Source organism: Taudactylus pleione, unplaced genomic scaffold (genome assembly GCF_031769625.1).
Source record: "Taudactylus pleione unplaced genomic scaffold, aTauple2 ptg000662l, whole genome shotgun sequence".
NCBI classification, from domain to species: domain Eukaryota; kingdom Metazoa; phylum Chordata; class Amphibia; order Anura; family Myobatrachidae; genus Taudactylus; species Taudactylus pleione.
This window is the reverse complement of record NW_028285064.1, coordinates 1,110,978-1,134,553: the sequence shown is the minus strand read 5'-3', so window position 1 is coordinate 1,134,553 and position 23,576 is coordinate 1,110,978. Positions and strand designations below refer to the sequence as shown.

Here is a 23,576-nt window from a genome sequence, read left to right as displayed (position 1 = left end):
TTATATCACATGCAGGTATAATAAGAATGTTCTATTAATCATTAAAGTTGCTTTATATAAAATTGCTGGCTATATATTGATAGTGTGAAGAATAGAAGTGTGCTAGGCACATCACACTGCCTGTTGGTGAACTGGAATGGCTCGTGCCTGAGGTAGATCGGATCTCATAACTAATATTTGGGGAATATTTACATATTCATTTGTGAATATTAAAAGGTACCTTTTTTATATTGGCTCACCTTGTATTTTAAGCTTAATAACTTTAATAGACATTATGCATCTTACCCCGGGACAGGTTGCCACTAATGTAAACGTACATTAGAGAGGACCTGGGGCAGGCTTGCACTAGTGTAAACGTACATTAGAGAGGACCCTGAGACAGGCTTGCACTAGTGTAAACATTGTACATTAGAGAGGACCCTGGGGCAGGCTTGCACTAGTGTAAACGTACAGTAGAGAGGACCCTGGGGCAGGCTTGCACTAGTGTAAACGTACAGTAGAGAGGACCTGGGACAGGCTTGCACTAGTGTAAACGTACATTAGAGAGGACCCTGAGACAGGCTTGCACTAGTGTAAACATTGTACATTAGAGAGGACCCTGGGGCAGGCTTGCACTAGTGTAAACGTACAGTAGAGAGGACCCTGGGGCAGGCTTGCACTAGTGTAAACATTGTACATTAGAGAGGACCCTGGGGCAGGCTTGCACTAGTGGAAACTTTTTACATTAGAGAGGACCATGGGGCAGACTTGCACTAGTGGAAACATTGTACATTAGAGAGGACCCTGGGGCAGGCTTGCACTAGTGTTAACGTACACTAGAGAGGACCCTGAGACAGGCTTGCACTAGTGTAAACATTGTACATTAGAGAGGACCCTGGGACAGACTTGCACTAGTGTAAACATTGTACATTAGAGAGGACCCTGGGACAGACTTGCACTAGTGTAAACATTGTACATTAGAGAGGACCCTGGGACAGGCTTGCACTAGTGTTAACATTGTACATTAGAGAGGACCCTGGGGCAGGCTTGCACTAGTGGAAACTTTTTACATTAGAGAGGACCCTGGGGCAGGCTTGCACTAGTGTTAACGTACACTAGAGAGGACCCTGAGACAGGCTTGCACTAGTGTAAACATTGTACATTAGAGAGGACCCTGGGACAGACTTGCACTAGTGTAAACATTGTACATTAGAGAGGACCCTGGGACAGACTTGCACTAGTGTAAACATTGTACATTAGAGAGGACCCTGGGACAGACTTGCACTAGTGTAAACATTGTACATTAGAGAGGACCCTGGGACAGGCTTGCACTAGTGTTAACATTGTACATTAGAGAGGACCCTGGGGCAGGCTTGCACTAGTGGAAACTTTTTACATTAGAGAGGACCCTGGGGCAGGCTTGCACTAGTGTTAACGTACATTAGAGAGGACCCTGAGACAGACTTGCACTAGTGTAAACATTGTACACTGGAGAGGACAATGGGACAGGCTTGCACTAGTGTAAATGTACATTAGATAGAAACCTGGGACAGGCTCGACGCTAGTATAAATGTTGTACATTAGAGAGAATGCTCGGACAGGCTGGCACTAGTGTTAATGTTGAACGTTGGAGAAAACCCTTGCATAGGCTGGCATTAATGTGGACGGTGGGAGAACCTCAGCAGGGCTTCGTCTTGCTTCCACTGAGGGTTTATGCCGCATTTCTGCTTCCTCAGCAGCTTTTGAATGATCCTGCTTGATTGTATTAGCTGGCTGTTAATCTGCGTGCTCTGCACCGGCCTCTCCAGCAGCATTAACCCTTTGTTAATGGACTGGAATGACCCCCGGAGTAGTTACAGCGATGGCAGCTAATTACAATGTCTTCTCTTGCAGAACTGTCTCATTAAAAGTGATGAGAGTGGGTACTCCGCAGTGGTGGCAGATTTTGGTCTTGCTGAAAAAATTCCAGATTACAGGTAAATGAATCGCAACCAGCGGAATCTCATTCAATTTGTGCTGTTGGGGACCCTGCTCCTTTCACTAAATCTCAGCCATGATCACATGGCTACTGCCCTGTCCTGCCTAATGTCCTCACATAATCTTCATTCTAGCACCCTGCATCTGTCACAAGTCGTGCAGTTCCTCTTTCCTGTTGCTCTCCATTCTGGTGCTTCTAGCACACTGGTCTGTATATAAGAAGTTTGTTACATGATCTGAGTGTGCTAGAAGGACCAGAGCAGAGCGTAACATCTCAGGCAGGAAAGAGGAACTACACGGGTTGTGACCGGTGCAGGGTTCTAGTGTTCATTCTATCACATGTACACAGGTCACTGTCTGTCACCAGATCTGTGCGCACATCTTCTGAAACACTCTGTGCTGCTTGGATCACTGATGATTCCTATTAGCTGCAGGCCCGCTTTTAGTAGGGTGTGGTATAGTAGGTCATAATGTCAACCTTGACCATGTCAACATTCATGATAAACAGTGGTGACATTTTGACATATCGTCCCTGTTGGCCCAGATGTGACTTACCTGCTCCGGGCGCCAGCATCGGCCACAGTGCAGCTTCTGAGTCCCCGGGGGTCATGTGACTGTGACTTCTGGGTCAGACCTCCAATCCGGGTAAGTTTTTCTTTTTCTTTTTCTTTTTTTCCGTCAACCCTAACTTAGTGTTCATTCTAGCACCCTGCACCTGTCACAACCCGTGCAGCTCCTCTTCCTGCCTGGGGTGCCACGCTCTGCTTTGGTCTTCTAGTATACTCAGCTGATGCAACAAATGGAATTGAAATGCCGCCGGTTCAAATCCCGACAGCAGCTGCTAGACAGGATGAAAATCCCGACAGAGGAAGGTAAGTATGCTAAACTCCCCTGTCACCAACCCTCCCTTAGTGGTGCCTAACCCTAACCTCCCCCCGGGGGTGCTTAACGCTAATACTCCCTCAAAACCCCTAAACCCGCTAACTGCCCTAAACCTAACCCCCCCCCGGCGGCTAACAGGATGGGCTCCCAGGATTTACTTAGTTCGGGCACGTGTCGTCCTGGATTCCGGCATCGGGATTATGATAGGCGTCTGTAGTTCGACGCCCATCATAAATCCCTAGCCGGCATTCTGCTGTCAGGATTGTGACTGCCGGTCACATAACTACATCCCCAACAAACTGCTGAGATACAAACCAGAGCAGAGAGCGCCACCCCAGGCAGGAATGAGGAACTGCGCGGCTTGTGACGGGTGCAGGGTACTAGAATGAACACTACTAATCCCTACCCAAAACCCATCCTGTGGTCCCTGGCCCTAATGTCCACATTCTGACCATTGTAAGCATGTCTATATATACGTTGCCTTTCTTAATGCTGACAAAACTCCCGACATTGTCGACATCGATTGTCAAGTCATTGTCGACCTTTTAACCACATCCCCTTTTAATACACATGGACGTGCTAGAGATTAAGGACCTCATTCAGAGTCGGTCGAAGCGGCCGCACGGTCGTACGCCACCGATGTTCGCTATACTGCGCATGCGTAAAGTTCGCAATGCGCGTGCGCAAACTAGCCGCTACGATCAGAAATTTCTCTCTCCTTGAACACTGCCAGGTCGGTAGTTTGAGTGACAGATGGAGGCGTTTGTGGGTGGTAACAGGGGAAGGTGCTTGAAAACGGGGGAGAGGAGATCCGAACGCAGGCGTGCCTAATTATGCGGACGGCGTTTTGTGGGAGTGCATACGGTTTATGGGAGTGCATAATTAACAAAGTAGCGTCATGGCACATGTGACATGGGTGGTTTTTACACTGACATGATCGTAGAGCTTAAGAGAGGGTATGGTCAACCTTAAGCTCTACGACCAGTTCCGATGGTTGCCGATGGTCTCGATTAATCCTTATATGGCCTGAGATGTCGTGCAATGCGTACGAGAAGGGGGCGTATTTTTTTGTCTTCCGACCGCTTCCTCCCCTTGGTCGGCCAGCTACCGATCCAAACTTAGGGACGCAACTTGCGAGGGAATCATTAGCATATACGGCCCCTTTTCCCGTACGACCGTGCGGCCGCTTCGACCGACTCTGAATGAGGTCCTAAGTCTGGGGGAAAAAAGGGTCTCCGGCTCCAGGCACACCCCCAGCTTATAAAACTACTATAATACACAAGCTGCCTGTACTTCTGTCCAGTGCTTGTAGTAGTGTAAAGATTTATGTACTTGACCCCAGAAAGGGACAGGAAGATATGACGATGGCTTTATGTGAGCTCAGGGTGGTCTCTGCTGGTCCATAATAACTATATTCAGGGACATCAATCTAAACTGCAGGGCCCAGGGGAGATATATCAGTGTCAGCTCATCCATAGCCATGCGTTGAGTTAAGCAACACACAAAAATGGGCAGTTAAAAATGAAATCTATTAAAATATATGGCAGAAACCTTGAAAAATGTATCTTCAGCTTCACAATTAGAGGTGTGGAGAGGAAATAACCACGTAGAGTGTGCCGGCAACTTTCCACATCGTTGTGTCCATTAGCTGCTGATGGATTTGGCTTCAGTGCGAGGATAAGTAGCCGGGCAGCCGCTCACAGATCTGACTGCACCTCATCCTGAGCCTGGCGAACAGGGTCTAATATGTTTATCCAATGAACGGACTGCTCAGGAGCGTGCTGGAATCCCTTCCTCTCACCTAACAAAGATACCGCCATGGCTGGGAGTCCGAAGGAGAAAAGCAAATGTCTCACAAATGTGGAAATGTTTAATAATGTTTTCTTATACAGTCAGGCCAAAAAGAAAAAAGTGTGTTCCTCGGTTGCACCTCATTAATGTGGTGGCGGGGGGAGGTACAGCTGGCATTGATTAGCACCGGTCCGTGTACATGACCACATGAAGTATCGGGATCCCAGCCAGATCTCATACCTGCGATTGTGTGTTTCTGGCAGCTGGCGGATCAATAATGTCTGTTCCTGCCACGTGTGATGGATAAACCTATAAACCAGATGGAGCGTTCTGGGGGGGTCGGATGCAATGTAACAAAACCCTTCCTGAAACGAGAGTATTCCCAGAAGACGGAGCTGAAAGGAGACCCGTGTTTTGTATCGTCCGTAGGGTGGTGTCTGCGCCTGAATTACAAGACTCCATAAACCAGCCTGCGTCCGTCCGTCTATCTGACTCACTGTCTGAGTACAAAGATGGTTTTATTTTTGCTTGTCGCCGTAAACTTAAAATGACAGCTTTAAAAAGTAGACTCTTAATTTGCTTCATTTTCACTATAAGGGCTATATAGGAGTGGAGCTGTTGTCTATAGCAACCAATCAGATTTTAGCTATTTTCTAGAAGGTGCTAGATAAATAATCTGGTTGCTATGGGCAACACCTCCAATTCTATAAACCCATACTTTAGTAAATATGTACCCCTAAGGGTCAGTACACAAATACGGTAGGGGTATTCTGCATGTGGCCCTTCAGCTGCTGTGGAGTTACAAATCCCAGCATGCCCTGCCACAGTTTAGCTAATAGGGCATGCGAAGACTGTGACAGGGCAGTTGGTAATAGCCGAGTCCCTGTTGGCTGTAATTGTTCTGTCACTCCTCTCTGAGGGGGCGGGGCATCGTCACCCGCTCAGCCTGTCAGCAGCCAAATAGCGGGGAGACAATACAGCTCTCCAGACTCCCGGCAGATTCGGCACCTGCACAGGTTTTTTTTGTTTTTTTTAATGAAAATCCTTTTTGATATTGTGTTAATTTATATCTTCAGCCCAGTGTCCCACATAGGTCAACTCCGATATCTGCGGCGCTCATGATGTGCTGTCGCAATGGTGTGGGAACGCTTGTAATGGCAGCACATCGCAGGAACACCATTGCTCATTTTACCTCGCACACCCCCATAGTGGTGCGCCCCGTAAAATACGCAGTGGTTCGGAATTATCCAAGATGTACATAGCTGCACATCACAAATAATTGAATTGCCCCCTTAGACTGTTGCCAGAAAATAGAACAGATGGAAGAACTGCGCAATTACTCATGTACGAATAGAAACGACTACTGAGCTTTATTAGCTGGAAACCAAGATTTCCAGGGTTCATTCGCCCTCCTGCAGAACTGATAACGTGTGACCATTGCCACAAGAGCCCCCCCCCTCACCATTATATATTCCAGTTGTCCAGCAGGTCTGTGATTGACGGGCTCATGCCATGGACGGTGCTTCAGCAGCTGTGGTCACATGGTCTGCACAGTGCCCGCCATATGGTGCCCGCACCACCCCTCCTGACACCAGCATGGCACGGAAAAACATTCTGTAACTGGCTGTCGGTGGATAAACCCGTTAAGGGTAATACTGTGACATGAAAGCATTCAGCAGCTGATTGTACTGGAAGCCTCCTTGCCTAATGTACAGGGTGGATTAGCTGCAAGCTTATTACAGTGGATTGTATCCTTTAGCTTCCTCTGATACTTGTTCCAGGAAGATGCAATGTCGGGACGCGAGGACAAGAGGTGCTATAAATCCCAGCGACCAATCAGACTTCAGATATTTGTTTTTCTAATATAACTGAGAAAATGAAAGCAAATTACAGTTCCTCTTCCCTGTCCACAAGTTCTTCTTATGTGTTACTTTAGAGAAGCGTAATTTGCTGACGTTTATGGAAAATAGGCTCTCCTCTTTACATAGCAGCTGGAATTAGATGTAGAACTGTGTGTATATATAGTTTCATGGTTAAAATTCAGCTTAATAATTAGACTTTATAGAGGCGATGATACGTTATCCCCGCACAGATTACGGCTTTCTCTGCATAGTTATTTGTGGGAGCTCCTCTGCTGAGGCCACATTAAATGATGATTACAGACCTCATGGACCTGGAGCTGCCTCCTCTGAACTCTTCTGTAAGGATCGTGGCTGATACAGAGGAAGACTGCTCAGAATAATTATTTACGTAGTTGCCAACCAGACCATTGTTCAGGGGATGAAGCTGCACATGACACTATATATTAATATTTCATGTCTATAAGATCAGAGAATATACAGATGTGTCCACATGCATCTATCCTCGTGCGCTACAAGTCACGTTACACATAACGTGTGAGCGCCCTGTGACTTTTTCCCTTCAAATGAGTCTGATTCACAAAGCCAATAGGACTCACAAAGCAGCTTCTGCGGATTAAAATGATATGCGGCATGCCTATATCCTGTGTACTACTGCTGTTATATCTGCCTGTGAAATGCTACGTTACAGTGTCAGCGGCTGTGACACTGCAACGTAGCGTTTCGCATACAGCCGCAGTCGCATACAGTCACAGGCATGCCGCATATCATCAGGGCCGGCCCTAGCCCAAATTTTTTGGTAAGCAAGTAGGTTTTTTGGTGCCCCCCCTATGCAGTGCCCGCGGTAGTGGTCCCCCCTGTGCAGTGCCCCTTTTGCCCCCATTAGTAAGCTTATATAGTGCCCCCAGTAGTAATCCCCCCTCTTGTAGTGCCCCTAGTAGTCCCGCCTTGTAGTAGTCCCCCCATTGTTGTGCCCCCAGTGGAGGTTCCCCCCCATGTAGTGCCCCCAGTAGTAGTCCCCCCCCCAGTAGTAGCCCCCCTTCAAGTGCCCCCAGTAGTAGCCCCCCTTCAAGTGCCCCCAGTAGTAGCCCCCCTTCAAGTGCCCCCAGTAGTAGCCCCCCTTCAAGTGCCCCCAGTAGTAGCCCCCCTTCAAGTGCCCCCAGTAGTAGCCCCCCTTCAAGTGCCCCCAGTAGTAGCCCCCCTTCAAGTGCCCCCAGTAGTAGCCCCCCTTCAAGTGCCCCCAGTAGTAGCCCCCCTTCAAGTGCCCCCAGTAGTAGCCCCCCTTCAAGTGCCCCCAGTAGTAGCCCCCCTTCAAGTGCCCCCAGTAGTAGCCCCCCTTCAAGTGCCCCCAGTGGTAGCCCCCCTTCAAGTGCCCCCAGTGGTAGCCCCCCTTCAAGTGCCCCCAGTGGTAGCCCCCCTTCAAGTGCCCCCAGTGGTAGCCCCCCTTCAAGTGCCCCCAGTGGTAGCCCCCCTTCAAGTGCCCCCAGTGGTAGCCCCCCTTCAAGTGCCCCCAGTAGTAATCCTCCCTTCAAGTGCCCCCAGTAGTAATCCTCCCTTCAAGTGCCCCCAGTAGTAATCCTCCCTTCAAGTGCCCCCAGTAGTAATCCTCCCTTCAAGTGCCCCCAGTAGTAATCCTCCCTTCAAGTGCCCCCAGTAGTAATCCTCCCTTCAAGTGCCCCCAGTAGTAATCCTCCCTTCAAGTGCCCCCAGTAGTAATCCTCCCTTCAAGTGCCCCCAGTAGTAATCCTCCCTTCAAGTGCCCCCAGTAGTAATCCTCCCTTCAAGTGCCCCCAGTAGTAATCCTCCCTTCAAGTGCCCCCAGTAGTAATCCTCCCTTCAAGTGCCCCCAGTAGTAATCCTCCCTTCAAGTGCCCCCAGTAGTAATCCTCCCTTCAAGTGCCCCCAGTAGTAATCCTCCCTTCAAGTGCCCCCAGTAGTAATCCTCCCTTCAAGTGCCCCCAGTAGTAATCCTCCCTTCAAGTGCCCCCAGTAGTAATCCTCCCTTCAAGTGCCCCCAGTAGTAATCCTCCCTTCAAGTGCCCCCAGTAGTAATCCTCCCTTCAAGTGCCCCCAGTAGTAATCCTCCCTTCAAGTGCCCCCAGTAGTAATCCTCCCTTCAAGTGCCCCCAGTAGTAATCCTCCCTTCAAGTGCCCCCAGTAGTAATCCTCCCTTCAAGTGCCCCCAGTAGTAATCCTCCCTTGCAGCCCCCCCCAGTAGTAATCACCCCTTCAAGTGCCCCCAGTAGTAATCCTCCCTTCAAGTGCCCCCAGTAGTAATCCTCCCTTCAAGTGCCCCCAGTAGTAATCCTCCCTTCAAGTGCCCCCAGTAGTAATCCTCCCTTCAAGTGCCCCCAGTAGTAATCCTCCCTTCAAGTGCCCCCAGTAGTAATCCTCCCTTCAAGTGCCCCCAGTAGTAATCCTCCCTTCAAGTGCCCCCAGTAGTAATCCTCCCTTCAAGTGCCCCCAGTAGTAATCCTCCCTTCAAGTGCCCCCAGTAGTAATCCTCCCTTCAAGTGCCCCCAGTAGTAATCCTCCCTACAAGTGCCCCCAGTAGTAATCCTCCCTTCAAGTGCCCCCAGTAGTAATCCTCCCTTCAAGTGCCCCCAGTAGTAATCCTCCCTTCAAGTGCCCCCAGTAGTAATCCTCCCTTCAAGTGCCCCCAGTAGTAATCCTCCCTTCAAGTGCCCCCAGTAGTAATCCTCCCTTCAAGTGCCCCCAGTAGTAATCCTCCCTTCAAGTGCCCCCAGTAGTAATCCTCCCTTCAAGTGCCCCCAGTAGTAATCCTCCCTTCAAGTGCCCCCAGTAGTAATCCTCCCTTCAAGTGCCCCCAGTAGTAATCCTCCCTTCAAGTGCCCCCAGTAGTAATCCTCCCTTCAAGTGCCCCCAGTAGTAATCCTCCCTTCAAGTGCCCCCAGTAGTAATCCTCCCTTCAAGTGCCCCCAGTAGTAATCCTCCCTTCAAGTGCCCCCAGTAGTAATCCTCCCTTCAAGTGCCCCCAGTAGTAATCACCCCTTGCAGCCCCCCCCAGTAGAGACACAAGTAATAAAAAAATAAAAAAACACACTTGCCTGAACCCCCATCGCTCCTGCTCCCGCCGCTGCTGTCAGCTACTAGCGACCATTCTCCAGGGCCGCTTTGCATTATGGGAGAGACTTCATGAAGTCTCTCCCATTAACCACTGCGGGAGCCGGAAGATGGCTCCCGCAGTGGGAGCAGCAGCTGATGAGAGTCTGACAGACTCTCATCAGTTGCTGAAACAAACACACAGCTGCCGGCACCGCCGGCTGTGTGTTTGGCACTGTGTAGCGCTGACCGAACTCCATCTGGTCAGCGCTACACGCGCGGTGCAGTTGTGTCACAGAGACACAGTCTGCACCGCGGTAAGCCTCTGATAAATCTGCATGGCCGCGGCGCCCTTCACTATGTGGCGCCTTACGCGGCCGCGTACCACTCGTAACCATAGAACTGGCCCTGCATATCATTTTAATCAGCAGAAGCTGCTTGTGAGTCCTATTCGCTTTGTGAATCACTCATTTGAAGGGAAATTGTCACAGGAAAAAAAGACTCTGCGCTACCGAGTCGTGGCACTGCATGGCACGACTAGAATGTTTAACGTGTAAAGAGGCTAGATGTATGTGGGCACATCTGTATGTGTGAATTGCCCAGGGGGGGGCAGGGGGCTTATGTAAATGGAAGGGCCTACCTTTTGGTCATCCTCCACTCCTAACACATTCTCCTCACTCTGCAGCAGCATCCAGCCAAAGTGCCAGTGAGAGAGAATAGTTTTCCGCCTTGGTAATGTCTACAGGGTGAGGAGACGGCCACAGGCTAGTAGAAACGGATGCATGAATGTTTAGCAATAATATGTATGGTAACATCTGCATGTATCACCCCTGTAGTATTATTGCCAAGCTTTGTGCTGTCCCCTTCCCTGCAGCTGGGATGGTAGCAGGTCTGTGGAAAGAGTACAGATCATTTAATATGCGTATTGTTTCCGAATAAATGATCTTAACCTGGATGGCAGTAATTATATATCCTGTCTGAGCTTGTTCAGCACGAGTCAGGACGCACAGCTGCAAACACGCACGCCATCCGTCACTACAGACTGCCGGATAAACCTACAGAAGAGATGTTGAATCTGTTCAACGGTTTCATTCTACTTTTTCTTTCAACCTCAGGAATATTGGTTCAGCCACAAAATGGCTGCTGCTACGGTGTAAGGATGAAGGTTACACTTTAAATAAAGTTTTTTTTTTTTTTATATATATATTAACCATTTACTATCTCAGTTCACCATATCGATGTGTTTTCTCAATGACTATTATGGATTCCGTCATGTTTATTATTATATAATGCAGGGGTATTCAACATACGGCCTTCCAGCTGCTGAGGTACTACAGATCCCAGGATGCGCTGGCACAGTTTTAGCATGCCCTAATAGCAAAAAGGTAGGTGCCCGGGCATGCTGGAATGTGTAGTTCTACGGCAGCTGGAGAGCCGCATGTTTATTTGAAGAGTTGTCACAAGTGGGCAGGACTTGTCTTTTGAGAACCTGTAAAAGTTGCTGGATATGAACACGCTAGTGTGTCTCTTGTCATCATGGACGCCATGACACCATTTCTTTGTGTCTGTCTTTCAGTCAGGGAAACGAGAAGCTTGCTGTAGTTGGGTCTCCCTACTGGATGGCTCCGGAGGTTCTGCGAGACGAACCTTATAACGAGAAGGTGGGTCCAGTCCATTGCCTATAAATGAAAGCCAGCTTCACCCGCGACTCATTCCATCGCATGTACTGTATTTCCGCATGGCATTAATGTATGTAGCCTCACTATAAGCAGCATTGTATAAATGTACATACGGTCAGTGACCTGGGTACCTCCCAAGTTCCGCTATCATTTTCAGGATTGACTGTATGTGTATTTACAACTACATTGTCCCATAATTGTATGTTTTGCCTGTTTTATGAAGGGTATTTATCAAAACTTGGGGAGAGATGAAAACTGTGAGAGAAAGTACCAACCAATCCGCTTCTAATTTACATTTTACAGGCAATGTTTAAAAAATGATAGTTAGAAGCCTGTTGGTTGGTATTTTATTTCTTACAATTTTATCGCTCTTCAAACTTTGATAAATACCTCCTTAAACTTTTTTTTTCACCTTGATTGTTCCCTCATTAATACGTCTGTCATTAGGTCTTTTTTTTTTTAAGGAATACATTCTTGGGCTGTCACTACGTTTTAAAGGGGTTTTTCAGCCATCCAATTGTAAGGCGCGTCGTAATATGCTGTCACTATATAGATGTTAATGATGATAATATGCCTCTCACAAATGGCCATCGTGTGAGTGTTCCACCTCTGTGTTCCTGGTACTGGTGCCCTCTGTTGGCCAGTGCCGGAATCTCTCCTGGAAAAGTGAAGGGGGGGGAGGAGATGGTGTTTACAGGAAAAAAAAAAAGAAGACTGAGAAGTGGAGAGCCCATTTAGGTGGCTTCACTCTCACGAGGGCGGTAATGGCTTTAAAACAAAATCGGAATAATTGTTTCGGGGGACCCTGCCCATAAAAGCTTAGTCTGCACAGTTCCTGTCTGCACTGGGTGCAGTGGGTCACAGGTAAGTGACTGGGGTGTAGTTGTGTATGGTGGAATTGCAGCCATAGTAACCAGCATTGACCTTTGGGAGCTCGTAGTGATCCCTCTGTTGTCAGCGAGAAATAAGTGAGATTCCTGCAGTTGAATAAACACGGTCTGTAGTGGGTTCACATTGACTGGTAGTAAAATATTAATCAGGGCTCAGATACTTATCTCTTGTCTTGTAGAAAAAAGGAATATTTTGTGCTGTGCAAACAGCTCTGGAAATTCCTTAACTTTTACGATATCAGATCACTTTCAATTTAATAACGGACCACTTTGTAAGTTATAACACCCCAGCGTTGGATGTTGGGGTCGGTATAAGGCACAGGGACCACTCGGTGACGAGCCTTTTCTTTTGCCTAGATTTAAGTCCACTGTCATGGGAGTGAAATAATTAACGGGCAGATAATACATGAAGTCAAATCTAAGTATATATAGTCAGGTGCATAAATATTGGGACATTAACAGAATTTTCAGATTTTGGCCTCTATTCACCACCACAATGGCTTTGAAATTAAACAAACAAGATGTGCTTTAACTGCAGACTTTCAGATTTCATTTGAGGGTAATTACATCCAAATCAGGTGAACGGTGTAGAAATTACAATGGTTTCTATATGTGCCTCCCACTTTTTAAGGGGCCAAAAGTAATGGGACTATCAACTCAAAAGCTATTTCATGGACATGTGTGGGCTATTCCCTCATTATTTCATTATGAATTAAGCAGGTAAAAGGTCTGGAGTTGATTCTAGGTGTGACATTAGCATTTGGAATCAGTTGCTGTCGACTCTCAATATGAGATCCAAAGAGCTGTCACTATCAGTGAAGCAAGCCATCATTAGGCTGAAAAATCAAAACAAACCCATCAGAGAGATAGCAAAACAGTAGGTGTGGCCAAATCAACTGTTTGGACATTCTTAAAAAGAAAGAACGCATCGGAGAGCTCAGCAACACCAAAAGACCCGGAAGACCACGGAAAGCAACTGTGGTGGATGACAGAAGAATTATTTCCCTGGTGAAGAAAAACCCCTTCACAACAGTTGGCCAAATCAAGAACACTCTCCAGGAGGTAGGTGTATATGTGTCAAAGTCAACAATCAAGAGAAGACTTCACAAGAGTGAATATAGAGGGTTCACCACAAGATGTCAACCACTGGTGAGCCTCAAAAACAGGAAGACCAGATTAGAGTTTGCCAAACAACATCTAAAAAAGCCATTACAGTTCTGGAACAACATTCTATGGACATATGAGACAAAGATCAACTTGTACCAGAGTGATGGGAAGAGAAGAGTATGGAGAAGGAAAGGAACTGCTCATGATCCAAAACATACCACCTCATCAGTGAAGCATGGTGGTGGTAGTATCATTGCGTGGGCATGTATGGCTGCCAATGGAACTGGTTCCCTTGTATTTATTGATGATGTGACTGCTGACAAAAGCAGAAGAATGAATTCTGAAGTGTTTCGGGCAATATTATATGCTCATATTCAGTCAAATGCTTCAGAACTCATTGGACGGCGCTTCACAGTGCAGATGGACAATGGATCGAAGCATACTGCAAAAGCAACCAAAGAGTTTTTTTAAGGCTAAAAAATGGAATGTTATGCAATGGCCAAGTCAATCCCCTGACCTGAATCCGATTTGAGCATGCATTTCACTTGATGAAGACAAAACTGAAGGGAAAATGCCCCAAGAACAAGCAGGAACTGAAGACATTTGCAGTAGAGGCCTGGCAGAGCATCACCAGGGATGAAACCCAGCGTCTGGTGATGTCTATGTGTTCCAGACTTCAGGCTGTAATTGCCTGCAAAGGATTTGCAACAAAGTATTAAAAAGTGAAAGTTAGATTTAGGATTGTTTAGTTTGTCCCATTACTTTTGGCCCCTTAAAAAAAGGGAGGCACATATAGAAACTGTTGTAATTCCTACACCGTTCACCTGATTTGGATGTAATTACCCTCAAATTAAATCTGAAAGTCTGCAGTTAAAGCACATCTTGTTTGTTTCATTTCAAAGCCATTGTGGTGGTGAATAGAGGCCAAAATATGACAATTCTGTAAATGTCCCAATATATATGCACCTGACTGTAAATAAACTCTGTCAAGCAACTTGTTCTATTTATAATATTAAAACCTTTCCATGTAGTAAATATAGATTAGACTTCAGATCAATCGCGCTATAGCTTCTGCCCTCAAAGGTTCCTGTAAATTGGGGGGGCTAAGGGGTTCATTACCTACTAAAATCTCCGTTCTCTCACCTCCAGGCTGATGTGTTCTCCTACGGAATCATCTTGTGTGAGATAATTGCGCGGATACAGGCGGACCCAGACTACCTGCCCCGCACAGAGGTAAGCAGCACATCTGACAGGGGTCATTCAGAGTGGTCCAATGGCACTTCCATCACAGAACTTGGTTTCCCTACACGATGGATCTGTTAGGAAATCCATCATCGATCTGCAGAACGCTCGGACGGGGAATTCTACAACAGCCAGTTACTCTTTTCAGGCAAATTTGTAGATTGTGCGATGAATGTCTGTTTATGGCCTCCCAATGATTGCAGCAGGGAAGTGTTTGGTCTTAATCACGTTATAACCATAGTAACAAAATACTCCTCAGTACAAACGCTCTGGAATTATAACTGCTGCCGTACAAAGATTATAAAGGAAATATGCAAACACCAATAAATGTCAGCAAGGTATATTTACTTGTCATCTTGCATAGAATGACGTTAAAGCTACAGATTAGTATATCACTTACCATGGAAAACTTTGTCAATTTCTGGATAGTTACAGCAACATTGCCCCCTACAGACTGTAAAAATAGGGAATATTTTACTTTATTAGTAAATAAGTATTTTTTTTGTTAACATATACATGATTTTACAGAAGACCATAAAACTGCTTGTTAATGTATCTTAAAAATATGGATTGTTTTTTATATATATATATATATATATATATATATATATATATATATATATATATATATGGGTAGGGGATCGTTACTGGTCATTGCAACCTAACATCCCTGTTTGTACAGCAAATAAATTCTGTCCCTTAAGTGTTTAGTATCTGATATTTGACAGAAGTAAATGAGGGCCCCACAACAACCTTTACAACTAGGGTTCTCCTCAAGTTGTGTAGACTTATAGTAAAATTAGTGCTATGTACAGAACAGATCATAGTCATAATATATAATGGCATAGGAAGTCAGTGCTGTATATAGAGCAGCACAGAACATTACAGGGTAATATATAGTGGCATAGGACATCAGTGCTGTATATAGAACAGAACATTACAGGGTAATAGATAGGCGCATAGGACATCAGTGCTGTATATAGAGCAGAACATTACGGGGTAATAGATAGGCGCATAGGACATCAGTGCTGTATATAGAGCAGAACATTACGGGGTAATATATAGTGGCATAGGACGTCAGTGCTGTATATAGAGCAGAACATTACAGGGTAATATATAATGGCATAGGACATCAGTGCTGTATATAGAGCAGCACAGAACATTACAGGGTAATATATAGTGGCATAGGACATCAGTGCTGTATATAGAGCAGCACAGAACATTACAGGGTAATATATAGTGGCATAGGACGTCAGTACTGTATATAGAGCAGCACAGAACATTACAGGGTAATATATAATGGCATAGGACATCAGTACTGTATATAGAGCAGAACATTACTGGGTAATATATGGTGGCATAGGACATCAGTACTGTATATAGAGCAGAACATTACAGGGTAATATATAGTGGCATAGGACATCAGTGCTGTATATAGAGCAGAACATTACAGGGTAATATATAATGGCATAGGAAGTCAGTGCTGTATATAGAGCAGCACAGAACATTACGGGGTAATATATAGTGGCATAGGACGTCAGTACTGTATATAGAGCAGAACATTACAGGGTAATATATAGTGGCATAGGACATCAGTGCTGTATATAGAGCAGAACATTACAGGGTAATAGATAGGCGCATAGGACATCAGTGCTGTATATAGAGCAGAACATTACAGGGTAATATATAATGGCATAGGACATCAGTACTGTATATAGAGCAGCACAGAACATTACAGGGTAATATATAGTGGCATAGGACGTCAGTACTGTATATAGAGCAGCACAGAACATTACAGGGTAATATATAGTGGCATAGGACATCAGTGCTGTATACAGAGCAGCACAGAACATTACAGGGTAATATATAGTGGCATAGGACATCAGTGCTGTATATAGAGCAGAACATTACAGGGTAATATATAATGGCATAGGACATCAGTACTGTATATAGAGCAGAACATTACAGGGTAATATATAGTGGCATAGGACATCAGTGCTGTATATAGAGCAGAACATTACAGGGTAATAGATAGGCGCATAGGACATCAGTGCTGTATATAGAGCAGAACATTACAGGGTAATATATAATGGCATAGGACGTCAGTGCTGTATATAGAGCAGAACATTACAGGGTAATATATAATGGCATAGGACATCAGTGCTGTATATAGAGCAGCACAGAACATTACAGGGTAATATATAGTGGCATAGGACGTCAGTACTGTATATAGAGCAGCACAGAACATTACAGGGTAATATATAATGGCATAGGACATCAGTACTGTATATAGAGCAGAACATTACTGGGTAATATATGGTGGCATAGGACATCAGTACTGTATATAGAGCAGAACATTACAGGGTAATATATAGTGGCATAGGACATCAGTGCTGTATATAGAGCAGAACATTACAGGGTAATATATAATGGCATAGGAAGTCAGTGCTGTATATAGAGCAGCACAGAACATTACGGGGTAATATATAGTGGCATAGGACGTCAGTACAGTATATAGAGCAGAACATTACAGGGTAATATATAGTGGCATAGGACATCAGTGCTGTATATAGAGCAGAACATTACAGGGTAATAGATAGGCGCATAGGACATCAGTGCTGTATATAGAGCAGAACATTACAGGGTAATATATAATGGCATAGGACATCAGTACTGTATATAGAGCAGCACAGAACATTACAGGGTAATATATAGTGGCATAGGACGTCAGTACTGTATATAGAGCAGCACAGAACATTACAGGGTAATATATAGTGGCATAGGACATCAGTGCTGTATACAGAGCAGCACAGAACATTACAGGGTAATATATAGTGGCATAGGACATCAGTGCTGTATATAGAGCAGAACATTACAGGGTAATATATAATGGCATAGGAAGTCAGTGCTGTATATAGAGCAGCACAGAACATTACGGGGTAATATATAGTGGCATAGGACGTCAGTACTGTATATAGAGCAGAACATTACAGGGTAATATATAGTGGCATAGGACATCAGTGCTGTATATAGAGCAGAACATTACAGGGTAATAGATAGGCGCATAGGACATCAGTGCTGTATATAGAGCAGAACATTACAGGGTAATATATAATGGCATAGGACATCAGTACTGTATATAGAGCAGCACAGAACATTACAGGGTAATATATAGTGGCATAGGACGTCAGTACTGTATATAGAGCAGCACAGAACATTACAGGGTAATATATAGTGGCATAGGACATCAGTGCTGTATACAGAGCAGCACAGAACATTACAGGGTAATATATAGTGGCATAGGACATCAGTGCTGTATATAGAGCAGCACAGAATATTACAGGGTAATATATAGTGGCATAGGAAGTCAGTGCTGTATATAGTGCAGCACAGAACATTACAGGGTAATATATAGTGGCATAGGACATCAGTGCTGTATATAGAGCAGCACAGAACATTACAGGGTAATATATAGTGGCATAGGACGTCACTGCTGTATATAGAGCAGAACATTACAGGGTAATATATAGAGGCATAGGACGTCACTGCTGTATATAGAGCAGCACAGAACATTACAGGGTAATATATAGTGGCATAAGAAATAATAGAGTACTATATACCCTGTAGGACATAACAGGGGTAATAGATAGTAGCATAGGACTTGTGTGCTATATACCACAAATAGGACATTGCAAGGAATGAAATAATATAGAGCTGTTTTTATATGGGCTCACAATATCATAGGGCAGAATGTGTCACAAAAGAACAGGACATTACAGGGTAGAGAATGGCTGCTCCGAATGTTGCAGTGACGTGGAATGTCACATAGATCATATTACACAGAAATACATGTTCCAGGTACATGGGTTTATGTGGATTTCCCGCTGTTTGTAGTGATATTACGTGATTCTAAACCGGTCTTTTTTTTTTTTCTTTCTTTCTTTTCCCCGTTGCACAGAACTTTGGGTTGGACTATGACGCCTTTCAGCACATGGTCGGGGACTGTCCTCCCGACTTTCTTCAGCTGACATTTAACTGCTGCAATGTGAGTAGCCCCCAAACTTTTCTCCTGTTCTCTGGTTGCAAAACTGCTAAAAATGTAAATGTATCATCATTCCCTTCCCTGCTGCAGCGATGGTGTAACGTGTTCTACAGAGACCGCAGTAACTGCCAATAGTCATGGCTGCCCTTAGTTAGAGCTCAGACTTCTGTCCTTCTATACGCTATTCATACATATTGACATGTTCAGTATAGCAACTACATAATGTTGACATGGAATGTTTGTCGACATTGTAGATGTTGCCGTGCATCAAGACGACTTGTAAAATGTCGGCACTGCGGTGTCAACATGTTGACATCGAACCCTACCGCTAATGTTGACCTTTTCACTGTTGACTTGTCATATATTGACATGTGGTCCATGTTGGCATTTTCCAGATGTCTGCATGTTAGATGACATAATTTTAACTAGAGATGAGCAGGTTCGGATTTCCGAGTCCCGTTTTTTGCAGGGAAAAAATCTGAACTCTGCGTGGAAATCCGAACCCGCTCATCTCTACTTTTAACCATAACGATCTCATCACTTGCCACATTCTGATATGGACATAGTGAATGCAACCCATAAGGACACCTTCCCCTGATGCCGGATTATAAACCCCAGTGGTCATGTGTGCCCGTTGTAGCAGTGATCTATGTATGATACATAATAATGCACGCACTGATATTCGGTCTTCACACAATTTCCTTGTCAGATGGACCCTAAGCTGCGTCCGTCCTTTGTGGACATTGTGAAGCAGTTGGAAGAGATTTTAAATCGTTCGATGAAAGAAGAGTCCGAAAATGAGAGAAGGGTTAATAGCCCAGACGCTACCGAGACTAAACCTCTTACTAAAGGTGAGTTTGTGTCGTCCTCCTCCGTATAGCTTACACAGCCACAGTATGTAGGCACCTGGTGATCTCTGCTTGTGCAGCCAATGGTTTAGATGTGTACTTTGTACAGTAGTCCAATGTCCCCACCTCCAACATGACCAATATGGAGGCGGGGGGTCACTAGCGAATGGCAGCCGACACCAGGTGCTCTATAAAAATAATCTTACTGTCATTTGTGATGATGGTGTTTGTTTTTTGTTGTTGTGCAGGGTTCACTGAGAAGAGCCAAGGGGTCAAGCGTCTTATCGCTACACCACAGGATGACAAGATCCCACAGAAGTCACCGCGCCCGAGACGCAATATCACCCTTTCCCGGAGCCAGTCGGATGTTTTTGCACGGAAAGGTGTGCGGAAAATCAACGTGCAGGACCCCTTCTACACTCCCAGCAAGGGGGCGCTGCGCAAGGTCAACCCTTTTAATGCCAGGGAGGACTTGAAGGGAGGAAAGATTAAATTCTTCGACATGCCCAGCAAATCGGTCATCTCCCACGTCTTTGACTTGCACTCGCCCAAGATAGACGGGGGTCCTGTGACGGGACCTTTACGGCAGCTGTTCAGCCAGGACACCGTGGATTACAGCTATATCCCCAGGAGACTCTGCAGGTCACTGCCAGGCTCTCCGGAGCTTTTAAAAAGAGCCTGCTCGCCCTCTCCTGCGCTCTCCTCCACAGTGGGAAAGAACGACCTTCCGCAGAACAGCAGCGAGGTGAGGGCAAAACTCCTCTGCAATATCAAATATGGAGTATCAGAGATTCCCCCATACAAGCTACGGTCACCAAACTCGGACTCTGTGCAGGCAAATGACGAGGACATGGACTGCACCGATGGCACAGGAGCCCTGGAAGAACGTAGCTTTGGTTCCAACGCAGCGGAAAAGAACAAGATACGTGAGTATTGTAACCAGCTGCTGGTCAGCAACGAGAAGTCCACCCTGCGTTCTAAGAGCCCCATTCACTGCCTACCTGAGGATGACCACTCATTGGCGTTATCCCCCAGCTCCGAGGCCATGGAAATAGAGGACGAACTAAACGAGAACCAGTCTGAGTCGTCGGTCAGCTGCAGCTCTCCACCAGTGTTTGGGGATCTGTCATTACTGCCGGGGGACGATACAGATAACAAAGACTGTCTGTGTGACCCTGTGTCTGGCTGCCGGATCATGCAGGGAGTGGTTAAAATGTGACACTCTGGCTTGGCGTTTTCTGCAGTCTATTAAATTGGATTACAGTGCACAATAGGAATCTTTATGTTGTCCAGTTTCCTAATGAGCTGCAATACCTGCTGCTCTTCCTGCATTTCCTGAGGTTTGGACCTTGCGGTGGGGTGGTTATCCCCCCACAATCATGTACGATAAGTGGTAGAATGATCGAAGTCTGGATGATGAGATTATTACAGATGATGTAATTTGGGACCTGTACGTAAAGGTGATTGGGGGGGTTCATGCACAAAAGGGATACAATTCGCCAATCACACAAACACATTGGAGATCTGGTGCACAGGAAAAAGGTGTTATAAACCACCAGATCAGATTGTATAGTAGAAATTGTAAACGTGTCCATTTCTTTGACAGGTAGCTCCTGTTTTTATGTTCCCATCATATTAACGTTACATTAGAACGAGAAAATGTATTTCATACAATGATCAGCACTCATTTCATGTGACGCATCGTAACCAATCAGATGTGAACGTTGACCAGCCGAGTTCCAGGCTAGACTAGTGAAACTTACTGACGTGGGCTATAGTGCCCTGGTGCGATCTTTTTGAACAAGCCTTCTAGGGCTAAGTGTCATTTTTGTGATGCCTTAACCTGTTCAGTGCCAGTATGTCGGCCTATACACCGAGCCCCGAGTTGTCACCTTAGTGAATTCTATTACACACATTGGTCTAAGTAATGTGAATTCTGCATAGCACTGGTCTATTTTAGTCTTCACACTCCTGCCTGGGGAAACCTGACAGTTTTAATCCAACTTTTTAAGAGAGTTTGAAATGTCGGTGTGAGGTATAAAATCACTTGCATCGGCCCGACTCTGGCTTTTAATGGGTAATGTGATGTACTGTGATTGGCTCCAGACCAGCAGCGTCTATGGCTAATGCCACGCAACTAACAAGTGTTATGTGTACAGTATGTGAATCCGCAAACTGAAATTAGAGGCGTTTCCCCAGCTGCGAAGCTGTCAATATGGTAAGGGGAGTTTGGCTGTTCCTCTCAGGACTGCAGGGAACATCTGTCCCAGTGGACGAGGGCTATAGCCAGGCAGCAAAACGTTTCGGCTGAAGAACTCTTTTCTTGCATTATGTTCCGTCACATCTATTGACCCAAAACCAATTTTTCTTCTTGTATATAAATGTCTATTTTCTGATGTACAGAGCTGCAGTGCTCAGATTATCGGGGGACATTGTCACTGAGATGTATTATCATTCTGGACAGTAGCGTTAACACCCACTAAGAAGAATTAGTATAGGATCACCATCTATCCCGTCTATTTATGGCTATTACCCAGCCCCTTAGAGAAATCGATATCTGCTTCTTGCTTTAACCTTTTGCAGATAAAGGAACAATTGTATAATCTGTATGGAAAGAGGAAGTAACAGCTCGGCCTGCCTCTATTCCCTCTCTAAATAGACTCATTCTAATGTTACAATGCACAACTCGTACAGGAACCTGTAACAGTAACCTGTTGTACAGTTCATCCATAATAATGCAATTGCTGTTTTAGATGGTGCTTTTAGCCAGTCCCCAGCAGTAGCTGGACATAGAAGAGTACACAAATGGTCTCTTCTACAAGTTAGTTCAACACTAGCTACTGCCCCACTGTCAGACCCGCAAAATATATATCCTCCGTTATCCCAATTTACTAAAATATGTAATAAAGCTTTGCTCCGTTATGATATGAAATAAATGATGGCTAGACTAGTCTACGTCTTAATTAGTAGGGGCAAATCTGACACAAGCTATTTATTCTTATGCGGGTGAGAATTGGAGATTGTCCTGCACAGTGTTGCAGTGTACATCATCCGCTACACACAGCGGAGGGACCGGTTCTCAGTTGTCATGGGAATGCAACCAATCGGTAAGAATTGGTGACATCACAGAGAGGTCAGTGATTTCACGGTTTCCTAGTGATGTGATAGGCTTATTAATTAGAGCACAACACTATTATGTTGATGGCAGAATACATGTCGGCTGTCTATGTTGTATATTAATTCCGGGGCCCTGATAATGCTGAGCACTCCAGAACCACTTGAATTAACCAAGTAGGAAAATGTACAGTACTTTCAGAGTAATCACTACAAATTGTCTTATTTTGTTTTTAAATAGTCTTTTTTTTCAGGCATGTAATTGTTAATGAATGAGAGTAGTAAATATTTTTGTATACGGTATTATCAAATTGGTTCGCAGACCGACGCTGGAAGGACGGCAGATCCGGGTTGCGTTTTGTGGATCGCGCTGTTTTTTACATGAACCAGTCTTATAGTAAAAGACACTTGAATTCTTCTGTTTTGCACTTATCACTGATAATTTTGCTGTCAATACATTTCTATGCAAAAAGTCGAGTTGTTTTTGGCAGTCGGTTCTGGTTTTGAGCCTCTTTAAAAGTTGGTTTATTTTCATATTTATGAGCATTTTATTAAGTCTTAAAACCGATAGGTTCCAACCTAACGGAGCTGTAATTAATCATGACTAGAATAATAACACTGCCAGCTATTTTTTTTTTCTCTCCCCTGATAATTCTATGTATATTTATGGATCTATAAAATGGTTATGCTTCAATGTTCTGCCAATGAGCTTTGTGTATATATGATTTCTGAGATGAGAACCAAAGAGAAATTGAATCATTTTAGATTGTATATATATATATTTTTTTTTTGGTAGTTGTAATTTCTCATTTAGCTTTCAGATTAAAATGTCTCGCAGTGTCTGGCGTTGCCGTCCTTCTCTACTAAACCATTTAGTCTGAATTTTTTTTTTTTCATTCTCTAACTGCTTGTGCATCTATGGAATGTACCATGAGTATAACGTGTGTGTGTGTGTGTGTGTGTGTGTGTAAGTGTTCCCATCACAAGAGTTATGCTGCTCGGTCAGCTCAGAATATTATCAGGATACAGAATGGGAAACTGTAGCCAGGCAGTCCTCAAAGAGCAAGTAATTGGTATCAATGGGAAATTGGCTGCCCTAATAC

General features: G+C 45.0%; 1 protein-coding gene across 1 annotated transcript in view; it reads left to right on the top strand.

The window, feature by feature from the left end:
• Positions 1-23,344, top strand: part of TESK2 (testis associated actin remodelling kinase 2) — a 64,989-nt gene extending 41,645 nt beyond the window's left edge. The window contains exons 6-11 of the mRNA XM_088455595.1: positions 1,873-1,955; positions 11,128-11,212; positions 14,377-14,460; positions 18,428-18,514; positions 19,221-19,362; positions 19,608-23,344. Coding sequence (XP_088311721.1) covers positions 1,873-1,955; positions 11,128-11,212; positions 14,377-14,460; positions 18,428-18,514; positions 19,221-19,362; positions 19,608-20,578 — 1,452 coding nt within the window. The 3' untranslated portion in view covers positions 20,579-23,344. The remainder of the gene's footprint in view (positions 1-1,872; positions 1,956-11,127; positions 11,213-14,376; positions 14,461-18,427; positions 18,515-19,220; positions 19,363-19,607) is intronic.
• The last annotated feature ends 232 nt before the right edge of the window (positions 23,345-23,576 follow it).